The 14,434-nt window shown below is 34.7% G+C and overlaps 1 protein-coding gene across 1 annotated transcript in view; it reads left to right on the forward strand.

The window, feature by feature from the left end:
* Nucleotides 1–14,097, forward strand: part of LOC130046531 (receptor-type tyrosine-protein phosphatase epsilon-like) — a 34,009-nt gene extending 19,912 nt beyond the window's left edge. Inside the window, exons 8-24 of the mRNA XM_056146974.1 lie at nt 762–829; nt 1,206–1,489; nt 2,152–2,239; nt 3,068–3,141; nt 3,409–3,445; nt 4,896–4,993; nt 5,963–6,091; nt 6,255–6,403; nt 6,496–6,631; nt 7,017–7,163; nt 8,135–8,228; nt 8,962–9,035; nt 9,125–9,259; nt 9,697–9,816; nt 10,112–10,254; nt 13,312–13,447; nt 13,921–14,097. Coding sequence (XP_056002949.1) covers nt 762–829; nt 1,206–1,489; nt 2,152–2,239; nt 3,068–3,141; nt 3,409–3,445; nt 4,896–4,993; nt 5,963–6,091; nt 6,255–6,403; nt 6,496–6,631; nt 7,017–7,163; nt 8,135–8,228; nt 8,962–9,035; nt 9,125–9,259; nt 9,697–9,816; nt 10,112–10,254; nt 13,312–13,408 — 1,873 coding nt within the window. The 3' untranslated portion in view covers nt 13,409–13,447; nt 13,921–14,097. The remainder of the gene's footprint in view (nt 1–761; nt 830–1,205; nt 1,490–2,151; nt 2,240–3,067; nt 3,142–3,408; nt 3,446–4,895; nt 4,994–5,962; nt 6,092–6,254; nt 6,404–6,495; nt 6,632–7,016; nt 7,164–8,134; nt 8,229–8,961; nt 9,036–9,124; nt 9,260–9,696; nt 9,817–10,111; nt 10,255–13,311; nt 13,448–13,920) is intronic.
* Nucleotides 14,098–14,434: the final 337 nt, after the last annotated feature.

A 14,434-nucleotide genomic window follows, 5' to 3' on the forward strand; every position in this document is an offset into this window, starting at 1 on the left:
TCACACCCGCCCTGAGCCGTATATCCCGATCAGGTAAACGGAATAACCCGTAGTCAGAATCAGTGTGCCAATATATGCATGAAACACGTTGGGACAGCATTTGACCCAATGATATGTTGTATTGACGAAATAGATCGTTATAACGATCATAGCATTTGCGCAATACTGGCTTCAATCGAGACTGTTGAAACCTCTGTACCATCAACTTGTTTGTCAGTAGCTTGCCTCGATTTAAACACTGACTATACGCAGAACAAGCTCTTGTGTATCGAATCAGTTGAGAGATATAAACACCATATGCAGGTGATAATGGAACATTGCTACAAAAATATGGGGAGTTGACGATTGAGAAGCTGGAATCATACCGTTTGTCGTACAGTTGAGTTGTCAGTTATCTGTTAATGTCTACCTTCAATAAAATGTATACCGAACAATTTTGAGACATACAGAAAAAAGCTCTGGCATTCCGTACCCGAGATTCTGTTACTAAATAATCATTGTATCAAGTATCTAATGAAAAACAAAGCAGTTTAAGTGAACATGCCATTTATTATCATGACGTAATAATCCAAGATCAAACAAATTGAATAATAAACGAAAAAATACAAAATTAATTGACTGGGACAAATGAATACGGACCGTTTACTACATGTAATGACTAGGTTTGCAGATGAGCAAATAAATATGTAAATTACACAAATTCGTCCAAGCCAATAACGCATGTTACACATACGATATGTACATGTAAATGATATTTTTAGAATGAGGTCGACTAAAACAAGATCGGATCCACCTCCTCAAGCGAGACCTCCAACGGAAAATTTATATCGTAAGAAAAAGTTTCGTTTTTATATATGTCTATACAGGTACATATGCAATATATAGAACCAGTGATCAAATAACTCCCTTTTTCCAAATGTCAGTTTGATTTGATACCTTTTCTTTGCACTGACTTTATTTTCTTTTACTAGTATCGCTGAAAACAAAGTATCGGGAATTAAAGTGATTTATCACTATAATTATGTTTGATATATAAAAAGAAAATAAGATAGCTTTACATAGAAAGGGAACTGTGCTATCAACCATATACAGGGATTTGCCTGTATTAAAGTATATATAGAACATTCTTGACTATTTGACTCTGATCAAACGAATTATAGATCAAATGCAGTTTCTCAAATTAGCAATGATTATATTTTCTGTAGAGAACAACGACAAAGTAGGTCAAAATTTCACCAACATCTACGAGAATCTGGATCCAAAAGATAAGCTCATCTCCAAACCGAAAAGGAAATCAACTCCTGTGACAAACGCGAAGAAATACGAAACCAAGACTGATTACGACACTGATGACGAAGGCGCAGGGAATCCCTATGGTGATCTGTACATAAATGAAGAAACCATTGCCGATGTTCCCGTCAGTCAGCTAGAGAGTGTTATTGCCGAAAAAAAGAAAGATGAAGAGAATGGATTTAAAAGAGAATATGCTGTAAGTTATGGTGATGAGATCAAGAAAACAAGTGAAGATTGAACTGTACGTACAAGGAATGACGTTGTATTTCAAATGAAACAACATGTATAATTGATTTGAGGATGTTCTTTTAAAAGTTCATTGGTCTACCATTTTCTTTAATTGAGGACATACTGTTAACATGTAGTGACACGCCTCTTCATGTAAGTTCTGTAAACATTGATCAAATGGTATCTAAGAAGTAAATTTCATTTTTGAAAATACATAACAGCATGAACTGTAACGCTTTATGTCAGCATTATTCATGAGGCGTTATCGCGTGAATCGTTATCGTTCATACTCTCGTGTCATTTTAAAATGAAATTCATTTATCATATTTACATTTTACTTCCGTTTCTCTCAAAGTATTCTCAGCCGTTAAAATTGTCGCACTGTGTCTATAAAGATTCGTATACACATTGTTAACGTTCATGAGGATATGACTATTATTTCCATTGGTAAAGATCTATAAGGTTAAAAAAGGAAATGAGTTAGTTTGAAAATGATATTGGCTTAAAAATCTTTAAAGTCACTTTGATCAGCATCTCGTTTGTATGATCTATATAAATTGTTCATAACCTGATGTATCTAACGTACAATTAAGGAGAAGAAATTCTAATTATCTGTTATTCTTCCTGTAGATGTTGCCGTACGGGGAACAACACCAGTGTGATGCCGGAAAGCGACCCGAAAACGTGCCGAGAAACAGATTTAAAACGACTTTCCCGTGTATGTTTTCATGATGATATGTTATAAAAGAATCCCTGCTGAATAGAGTAAATGTATTTTATCTACACATTCTCTATTTCTGCACAAGTCTAACGGAGAATATAAAAGCAACAACAAATGTGGGACCTGGAATTTATTCTGTCCTCATTCATCTAAAATGATCATGTGCCATGGAGCGCAATTTCTGTTTGTTTTTATACTTTTGTAGTAACCTGCATATGCGAGTATCTAACGTTGATAGCGATGACGTTTATAACGATTTGAACACCGCTGTTGAAGGAATACTTTTGATAATTATAACTACTGGTTTATATATAACTTCGACATTGGGCTAACTCATTTACATGTAATATTCAACTTTCATTAACTTGTAAAGGGCACCTCCATGGGCTTTATGAAACAGAAATTGCAAGGAGTAGCTAAATGTGGTAGCAAGGGGTAGCCTGATATCCAAGAATGTGGTGCAGTTATTCTCTGTGTTGGTACTGATATACAGAAAAGACGAATATAGCAATCAATTATGTTAGTTCTCACATTTTGAACGAATCCAGCACTACAGTAATCTGATAAAAAATACGCTGAAAGTATTTTCTTGTGTATCATTTGAAAATGATAAGAGAAATCCAGGTTTCAAATGAGAATGTTTAACCATGACATCGTCTCTCTATTTCCTTTTTGGCTACATAAAAAGGCTTTACTTCGATGTCGGGATCCCTCACGTACCTTCCATGCTTTTGTCGCCCAGCGCGGTTTCTCGGACCTGATTGAAAACGTTTGTATGAATTTTTTTAAAACTAGATACATATCTTTTTTATTTTTTGTTTACAGATGATCATTCCAGAGTCATTTTAAAAGGAGATAATGGAACATCGTCTGACTATATCAACGCCAATTACATCAATGTGAGTCGACATTATGAACTAGTAGTTGAAGAAACTAAATGTTTATGTTTTCTATATTAAGTAAGTCTGAAATAGAGTAAGAATTCATTTTTTGAAATAAAATTGATTGCACAAATTAAAGATTGTCAAAATGTTTGTAAACTTCTCGTATTCATAAATTTGTGAATTCAATTTAAGTTATAATGACGAAGAGCGTTATACTGTGTGTTTTTAATACCCAAGTGTTCCACATTTGTGTTTCCACTTTCAATGTTTATTTCATTTAAGGGAACAGACGAAGAGAATGAATACATAGCTTCACAAGGTATTGGTTATCTACACACACACACACACACACACACTCAAATTATTCGAGTTTTGTGTTTCTTGACTTTTATTATTGGATGTATTTACTGTATCAAATACCGAATTCTTTATTTACAAACTATATATATATATATATTCGGTATTTAGATGCACGCAAATGTATATAAACATGTACCTAAGATGACACACGATAAAGTTGCGAATGTATATTTCCAATCTGGTCATTTGATATGTACTGATGTTTACATTAGGAGGTCTTTATGTGAGTTTACATGTAGTAAACCCACTTGTCTGAGCCTGTGACTACCATACCTTTTCACATACAACCCCTGCCGATCACGGAGATCGAACTGAGGTCGTAGAAATGATAAGCATTAGCGCTACCCGGACATCCTACACTTGTAGATTTATGATTTACACTGTAATTCAGCTGATTTCACATGTTAAGAAAGATAAGAATACAATCTGACATTGTTAGTACGAAAAGTTTCTGAAATGTATATCAAGTATACTGCTGTGTTTAGTTAGCTGCTGACCGTAGATTAATGATGCATTCGAACCTAGTTATTCGGACGCGTTGTAGATGTTTATCATCAATGATGCGATCCAATCGAGTCAATTTGAAAGTCTTGATTCCATGCAAAACCACTGGAATCAATGTACTGTCTTGATGACGGAATGTAAGAGAAATTAAAAATCGCTAAAACGCATCAAAGATGCGTATGGCCGAGTTGAAGTTTGGTTGCTCCAGCAAGTACATGTATAACAGATAGAGGCAAGCTCAAATCTACAGTATATAGTGAAGAAGAGACCTTGACCTTTGACCCTTTAACCTAAAAATGATTGGGAGCATTCCTCTTTTATATGAGATCAAAATATGGAAGTCTGACAAAGATGCATCAAGTAGTATGAAAGTTAGAGACCTAACAGGCTAAATGTATGGCATTTAGTGACAAAGTGAGCTTGACCATTGACGTTTTGACGTAAAAATAAGTGGTAACCTCTCTCGTTTGGATGTGATCATGTTATGTAAGTTTTACAAAGATGCCCCTAGTAATATGAAAATTAGAGAACGGACAAGCTCAAATATATAGCATTTAGTGATCAAGTTACCTTGACCTTTGACCTTTTGACCTCAAGGTAATTAGGAACCTTCCTCTTTTGAATGGAATTATGTTATGTAAGTCTCACAAAGTTGCATAAAATAGTAGGAAAGTTAGAGACCGGATAAGGTAATTGTGGAAGCCGCAAGCCCGCCCGTCTGCCCGACTGGATGCCTATCCTTCGCTAATTTAAAAGCCGTGACTTGCTACGCAACTCGGCTAAAATCAACACGAAAATGAAATCTCAAGCGTCTGGACTGTACAGAAAGTTAAAGTGGTAATGAAATATGTAGGCATGATACATTAATTTGCAAAGTGTCTTTTTTATATCACAATGTCTTCCAGGACCTAAACAAACCACCCTGGTGGATTTCTGGGCGATGATATGGCAGGACAATGTTAGTCAGATTGTGATGTTGACAAATCTTAAAGAGGGAGTCAAGGTAAATCTTTACAGTAAAGAACCTCTCAGGGATTAAAGATTGGAATTGAGAAAAGCTATAGTATTCGTGGAGGTACATAACCCAATGTACTTTCAGAGATAGAATCTAGGGGCGGATCCGTAGAATGTTTAAAGGGATGAGTTTCAACATTAGAAGGTACTTTTCCAGGCCGTAATCTGGGATTTCACCCGTCAAGATGTTTAAAAACAAAGCACGTTCCTTTATTCGAAATTGTCCTACCATGTGGTTGGGGGTTATAACCGTTATAACCGTTATTCACCTCCAAATCCTTCACTTCAAATTAATTATGTGTTAATAATCAACTGGAATAAGGTGCAGAAATGAATAAGATATACACAGTAAAACTTTAATCTCAAAAAACGAAATCAGTCGAGATGTGAAAAAGAAAATGAAAACGAAACTTTGTAAAGCTGGGGTTGAAGATCAGACTATTAAACAAACTTTGTGTGATAAAAATAGAGAGCAAGTTATCTTATATGTGTGTGACAGTTTGACATATGTAACTTCAAGGTTTTTAGGAGTCATTTCGAACAAATTGATACTTCGACATTTTATTCAGTTTATTATTGTTTTGTAACGGTCATTGTGGTCATTCTAAGATTATTTTACTGTGATGATTTTTCCTCACTGAATCAAATTAATATCCAAGTAACAGAATTTACTATTACCTCCATGATATGGTAACTGATTAATGCTATTATGTTATTAAGGAAAGTTCAATATCGTGTCAGTTATAATGGTTGCATGAAAACTTATTTCTACACGATTGATATTACGAGTGATAAAACAGGATCAATAAAATGCTGACATTGAATACCTTTGAGCGTACAAATAACATCTTGTGCTTGAACAAGCAGAAGTTTAAAAATAGTTTTGTTCATTAACTTTTGACATATTTAAAGTATTCGCATTTAAAATTAATATTGATGACATGAATGCTATTTACAGAGAAAGTGTACACAGTACTGGCCAGAAGAAATGAAAACCAGAGCTTTTGGACAATTTGTGGTCAAATCTGTGGAAGAGAAAAAATATGCGTTTTACGTCATCCGAAAACTCTCCCTTTCACACAAAGAGGTAATATATACTGTGTCTTAAATAGATGGAGTTTACATGGGCGAAATAATAGAAACCCAAGCAATAGAATAAATCATCTTGTCGAATAATTCAAAACAAATATTTATATCAATCTATATTCCCATACATCTATACACTTGTTAACATTGTTCTGTATTTTCAGCTCAAAAAGTCCCGCGTTGTCACACAATATCACTACACCTCCTGGCCGGATCACGGGACTCCAGATCCGCTCTGTTTGGTTGTTTTCCATGACCACGTGACGAGGAGAAAACCCAATCAAAATAAAACACCAATTGTTGTACATTGCAGGTTAAAAAAAAGTTGCTTCAAGTTTGATAAAGGATCTGAGGTGAAATGAATTGAAAACTTAGTGCTTTTTATATCGACTTGGTATTTTTCAGTGCTGGAATAGGGCGGACTGGCACATATATCGCCCTGGATGCTTTGTATAAAGCCGGGAAGGTGACGGGCAAAGTCAATATAGCGGAATACGTGAAGACAATGAGGGCAAATCGAATGAACATGGTCCAAACCTATGTAATTCAACCTTAGTTTTCTTATACGCCTTAATCATGGATGTATATTTTCTTTCAATATGAATATTTATGAATATTATGAATATTTAATGCGAATTTGAAATATTTGTGGAGAAGTACATGGTTTGAATTAAGAATTATCCCTTTTATCAAAATGAAAGTATGAGGTGATATATCTTATACATGTAAAACTTATACGGTACCAATTTTGATGCACCAGATGCGCATTTCGACAAATAATGTCTCTTCAGTGATGCTTAATCGAAATGTTTTAAATCCGAAATATGTAATAACAAAGAACCTGATAAAAATGATCAAGAAAAATAATTTCATCCTTCCATCTTGTCATGTATTCGATTTTGCTAATCAGTGGATTTCCCTTTCAGGAACAATACATGACGGTGTTTCTTGCTCTGAACGAATACTTTAAATCTGCTGTTGACACCCAGAGTCTTAATCAGTTCATGCAGAAGGCAGAACAATTGGCGGGAGACCAGCCAGTCAACCAGACGACAATTAGGAAGGAGTTTGAGGTGCGTGTGGATTCACTTGAATGTGTATTAAACTAGTTTAAACTGGTTGATTTATGTGTGTTGAAAATAATAGAACACTGTAGAAAGACAAGCTCATGGCAAATGTAAAATTCTGTGACCACTATGTGCTCCAGTTTCTGTCATCTTGCCACAAATGCTTCCGTTTGTCGTCCGGAATTGTTCTGACATTATTAATGGGAAAGAACACAATCTCCACGATTTGTTTTACGACAGAAAATTCAATAGAAAGGATTTTACATGCTACAGTAATTATGTTATTTTTAATGTACAATGCCCCGGACTGGTCATAAATTGCACTTTTTGTAGCATATTGAACATATTCGACTGTAATGACGTAGTTTGTGACATCACAATTACAAATGAGCAGCGCCAATGTTTACTTATCCTTTTCGTCCCCGTTGGGACATAAGGCTTCAACAAGTTGTCTCCATCTACCTCTTTCCATGACAATATACTGTGCCTGTCCCAATGAGTAGCCCATTTCCTCTAGTTCTGATGTTACGGTTCTCCTCCAGGTAGTACGTGGTCTGCCTCTTTTCCTCTTTCCAGGTGGTGTCCAGTGTAGAGCTACTTTGGGAATCCTGTTCTGGGGCATTTACAGTAATTATGTTATTTTTAATGTACAATGCCCCGGACTGGTCATGAATTGGACTTTTTGTAGCATATTGAACATATTCGACTGTAATGACGTAGTTTGTAACACCACAATTACAAATGAGCAGCGCCAATGTATATCGTGCTTTTGTGACATAAATATATTTTTTGTGTTCAACAATACATAACAACCAGTCATCCCCCTAGCTCTGAAATACTTTTCTAATTTCCTATCATTACATTAATGAAGCCTGGCATTGTCGACAGAAGGTTTTTTTTGTATTAAATATGGTCGTACAGTTATATTTTCTACATACTTCAGAAATGAAATATTGAAATCTTATTTTGTTTTTCAGCTCTTGATGAAAATACGACCTATGTACACGCCAACAGATTATAAAATTGCTAGCCAACACAATTCGAACAAAAACGGATATGATTTATTACCACGTAAGTATTATGATTTTACTTTTTATTTTCAGAAAATACGATATCATACCTTTTCGTTCTAACTATAGAGAACGACTCACATATTAAGGGTATCAATTTGGATCGTATATATTAGGATCATTGTTGTGTTGGAAAATTTTATTTTTGTAGTATTCAGCTGCAATTGTGGTAAGGCACCACTACAGTATGAACAATAAGTTTGAAATTGCATAACCCGCATTAGATGTGCGTGATGATGATAATTCAGAGGTTTGGATTGTTATGACTTTAGTCTAGTTTCATCTAAACACTGTTTTATGATGATAATTCATGATAATATCAGACAACAGGCCGTGTCTATTTAAGTTCTCTCTATAAATTTGGTTTACTTATTGAGAGAAGTAAAACTTAGATGAGAATTATGCAGATGATGAGTTATTGATATAAAAATTACAAATTATTTTCTACATATTATCAAATGCTCCAATATTACAAGTTCAATTGGTTTGTAGTTTGCTCCTTGATCACGCGAGATGTTATATCAATGCCGAAGTACTACAGCAATTTAACATCATTATTTGCAGAGAATTTTTGTATGAAGTATTACAAAATGCTTAGCTAGACTGCTATTTAGAAATGCAGATTTTTTGTAAATACGATACCTTATTCTAACGTTAAATTTTGATGGAGATGTAATACAGAGTTTAACATAGAGAAATGTTTATAACAATTAGTAATTTTCTAATCAATTTAGTTGAGAAGTACAGCTTATATCTAACATCATCGGTTGCAAAACGTGGAAACTTCATCAATGCCATCCATGTCCCTGTGAGTACAATTCAGACAAGAAATATTAACATTACAATACTATACCCGCAAATTATCTAAACTACAACTGTGCCTTATTTATTCTCCAGTCATACACAGATGATAGGGCCTTCATAGTGACGAATTATCCATCAGCAGAGGGCGCTGTGGACTTTCTTCGTCTGCTCAATGACCATGAATCCAATACCGTGATCTGCATGGATCCGTTACGTGAAATTGAATCGGTTTGCATTTGTATTAGAATAATCGACATGCAATATGGATACCCGTTTTTTTAAATCACTTTCAAGAAATTGATTAGTATGTCGGGTAATGGTGAATACTTCAATTTCTTGATTGTCGCTTGTATCTTTGTTAGGTTTGTTTCATTTAAAGTCAAATGCTATTTATAGAAAAATACATGGTATATCCCAGAGTCCATGTTTGTTCTACTCTCAATTCTGTATTCTTGAAGAAAGATTTATGAGATTAATCAGCGTACGTTATATTCACCGTTTCCACTTAACATCATTGCATACAGGGCTTGTATCTAGCTGAATATTTCCGTATATCGTTAACGTATTCCGAACAGAATGTAAGCTAGCCAGGTGAAAGAGTAGTTTCATGGCTATTCATATACATCAGTGATCTTCATATTAAGTGTTTTTTATCTTTGCTTCAGTCAAAAGCATGGTTTCCAGATCCAGGTTCGACTAAATCCTTGCCGCCTTTTGAGGTGTGTCATCAGTCTGAAAATAGCACAGATGTTAAGATCACCACAGCACAGATTTCAAGAGATGAGGTGAGTGAGACGTTTGTATACGCATCTGTTACATACCATAGTTGCCTCTTAGAATACCTCCAAACATGGTCAAGGAAAAACGATCCTGATATTTCCCTTTAATGTTTGGACGTTTTCGTGCGAGATAAAACGTGATATATTTCATTAAATGCGGGCCAGTTTTCTTATTACTGCAGCTGCTGTGTTGAATTTTTGTCGTGCTGTACGGATAGTAAGGCTAGAAACCAGACAATGATTGATGTAGTTACATATACTTACATTTCTTGTAGACATATCAGATCTTTATTTATTTCAGGAGATTCCTCAGATGATAACAATTGCAGAACCACAAGGACCAGTGCAGTCTTCCGGAACTCCTCGTGACACTTCGTTTCTCCGAAACTTAGTGTCATTTGTTCAGAATCTCTCTACAGAATACCCAATCACTGTTGTCAGCAAGTAAGAAAAAATAGACTCTCTCTCTCTCTCTCTCTCTCTCTCTCTCTCTCTCTCTCTCTGACAGTGTAAATGTTATATCATCGTGGTAGCTTAGTGGTTACAGTATTCATTTCGTGATCGGGAGGTCATATCCCCCTAGCATGGCCGCGTAGAACCTAAGACCTAAACATTGTGGGTTCAAGGTTTGTGATAATGTATATTTGATCAAATGTGTCTTTTTTGAATGACACCGCATTAACGATGGGCAGTGAACAGTGTAAAGTTATAAATAGTAACAACAGCGGTATCGTGATCCAAAAATAACTAAATAAAACAGATAATTGAATATAACTTTTTCTACAAGGAATTCTACGCTAAATTATACGTTGAACATTATCTGGGTTTTAGTTAAGGACTGTCGCGATGTAAATAAAACACTTGATGTGGCTGTTGAAAACTCGCACCTAATCTATCTATTAAACTATCACCACACAATACCCGCTGAGTGGTACTTCCAAGGATTTTTCTGCGGACAGTGCGAGAAGAAGCACATGAGGTTTGACTTAATCGATGACGTTGGTATTGTTTTCAACTGCAATGTATTCACGAGGAAATGGCTATCATTACAATTTGTAAAGATATCAATGGCAAAACCATTGGAAATGTAGACATTTTTTAAAAATCAATTTGAACTATATACTTTCAAACAAGTTTGTATTCCTGAAGTGTAGGGGTCATGTAGAGTTATATAAAAGGAGGAATGTACTAAATTTTATTAATTAAAAACACTATATTAATCAAATATTATTCTATTTCCTACATAATATGCCTTATACTATGAATGATCACAAGTAAACTAGGTCTTTCTGGGGATAAAGTACCTATATATCACCTGACCCATGTTTTTGTGGTATCGCAATGGTATTACATGATGACTTTGAATACATAGTTTTAGCAGAACACACTGATCAGGAAGGTAATATGCGTGTACTTGAATTGAAAGTGCTCAATAAGTATGTTAGCTCATAAGTGAAAATATATACGGTCCAATGATGGATAATCCAAATTTATGTCGCTTAGTTTAAAATATTTTTCACGAAATTCAACAAAAGAAAAGGTTATTGGAAATTTAATTACTTACTCATAAAGAATGAATCATATGAGAATATCATTTTATAAAATGAAAAATACAAAATCCATTGAAAATATAAAGATACAATATGCAGCAACCCCATACAACCCTTTAATGGTACATTCTACAGAGGATGCAATACCACAGTGAAGAATGCTGATATCTGATGGGATACGATTTTTGTCATATACATGGTGTGTAGAATAAACAGAATATAAGAATGAGAATGAAACTAAGAATCAGAAAACCCAGTAACACGTATTCCACAGATGTCGGATTAGGCAGTTTCTACTGTATGTTTAAATATAGTTAGGTGATTAGGTATTCATGAAACAAGTACTGTATGCTACGAAGTGTAACAGCATTTTAAATCTCTAGAAAAAAGAAGCATTGCAAAACATTTATGATCTTTCAGACACATGGATGATTCTCCCGGAATCCCATGAAAGCTTAATGTAACTCATACCAATGTTGAAGAACTTCGTAAAGCTTTTATGAAAAACTTGCTTGCTAGAACGAAAAGGAAACTCTAGAAAAATATTGTCGAAGTTTAGAAAGTAAGAACGAATTTGTAAATTAAACTGTAAGCCAACTTTTGTATACCAATGGATTTACCCGTATCATGAGTTCTCCATCTGACGTTTTATTGGAAATTAAGAAATGTTCCAAGAATTATATTTTTGTTGCGATAACAAGCTGGTGTGGACTTGGGCACTATCATCAATAACTGAAATATCAAAATATTGAATATGAAGGTGTAGAAATACCAATATATTGAAACTGAAGGTGTAACAACATATGAGGAAGATTGCTGTTATAACAACCGCTTAAACATGAAAAATAATAAGGCCTGGTTGTATTCCCTACAGAATATTTGTTTTCCAATTCTCGATTACTTTCTAATAGAATTAAAATGACACATGTTGTCTTAATTAATAGTAATGGAAAGGAACTGCTCAAGGACATTCCTACACTAGGCCAGCCAGAATTTATTAGATGTCTACTTTCGAACAGAAAAAGGTCCAGATTTATTGATGTCTACAAAACACTATGAGTCAAAATGGGAAACTAGTTTAGAGCTACGACCAGAATTTATTTGAAACTTTATGTCAATATAAAATCAACTGCAGAGGATATAAAACTTGTATCGTTTAATTACAGAATCATTTATTGGGTACAATGGATATTTGTATTCAATCCATTAAAATCAAAAACCATCATCTATGTTCAATGTGTTATGTAGAACTGTGAAAATTGAAACATTTATTTGTATTTTGTCCTTCATTCACTAGAATATGATCCGATTTATCATATTTGATTGATTGATGTTTTCCGCCACATTCAACAATTTTTCACTTATCTGGTGGCGCCCAGTTTTTAGTGGTGGAAGAGAGAATCCAGATACATTATACCTGGGAAGAGACCCCCGACCCTCCGAAAGTAAACTGGGAAACTTTCTCACTTACCGGCGCGAGCGGGATTCGAACCCGTGCCGACAGAGGTGAGAGGCCTTGTGATTTAGAGCGCCATTCGGCCACGGAGGCCTCAATCATATTTGAATTTTTCGAAATCTGACAAAAGAATCGAATTTAATGTGATGTTTGGTCTTACTGAAAACGTCTTCCGAAACTGTTGATTGAAGTTGATGTATTTTTTGTTTTTATTGTCAAACGGTATAGAAATTCTTGTACTTTCTTATGTTTTCTAAATATAGCCAATAAAGGGGTGGGGACAAATTATTTACCGAGTATTGTAGTTTTCCGAAAAATGAAAACAAATGTTAAACAGCTATCGGAGTGGTCAATCTGGCGTCGATTCTAGTATATTGTAATTATTGTAATAGTAGTACCCTAAAAAAGCAATAAGTTGCACACTTTCCAACTCGACTGATCTGGGAATCTTTATCGATCACAACATTTCCATGTATTTCTCTTGAATTGTTACAGAGATGGCGCCATGCTGTGTGGTGTTTTCTGTTCGGTGTATAACGTGATACAACAACTGAAGATGGATGACAATATTGACGTCTTTACAGCTGTATGACAACTACAGACAAGGAGACCAGAATTCTGTTCTTCTCAAGTATGTACTAATCGACCACTACTAATTATGTACCAATCAAACACTACTAAGTATATACTAATGGGCAACTACTAAGTATGTACTAATCAAACACTACCAAGTATGTACTAATTGACCACTACTAAGTATATACTAATTGACCACTACTAAGTATGTATTAATGGGCCACTACTAAGAAACTCTGTTTCAACTTAATTAATAATTAGACCACTGCTATATTGATACAAGAGCATGTGACCATCCTTTTTGCGAGGTTGTCACTAAACTATTCCTTGCAACTATTCTTACATATGGAGTACGAAGTTATACACAATGCTTACTGACAGTCTCAATTACTAGTTCGTGTATTTCATTACCATTTCGTGTTTTCAATAACATAGTTATTGGGAGAATTTTAGATACTCGGTTCTAAGATATACGCATTGCTTACTGATATACTCAATTACTAGTTCGTGTTTTTATCAAAATTTCAGGACGAGTATTTGTTGGTGTATAGAGCTGTTTGTGACTACATCGAGGCTACATCAGAAAACGTATACTACAATCAATAGAGGAGGAAGGAGCGTGATGTGTTTTAATTTCTCATTTTATATTGCCGTTGATGATTTGCCATTTGTCATAGTGACGTTGATAAATGTTTCATTTGGAATTGACATTGATGTTTCTCATTTGATATTGACGTTTAGAAATAGATTGTTTTTATCGACCTCTATTGTAATTTTATATTAAGATTTCGTTGTTATATGTATTTTATATTCTAAAACGTTTATGTGAGAGAGATAGAGAAAGTGGAAAGAAAGTAAGAGAAAGAGATGAAAGAAATGTTTCTCACATTATCACCAGTGTGAGATCGACTTTACCCATGTGAGACAGCCATGTGAGATTTTTCTGTCTCACACTGCTGCGACGTCATTTGATTGTGACGTCATCTATTTTCTATGATTTACGTTACACGGTGAAGATTTACGTTACACGGTGAAGTAAAAA

The sequence above is a fragment of the Ostrea edulis genome, chromosome 8, assembly GCF_947568905.1.
Source record: "Ostrea edulis chromosome 8, xbOstEdul1.1, whole genome shotgun sequence".
Classification (NCBI taxonomy): domain Eukaryota; kingdom Metazoa; phylum Mollusca; class Bivalvia; order Ostreida; family Ostreidae; genus Ostrea; species Ostrea edulis.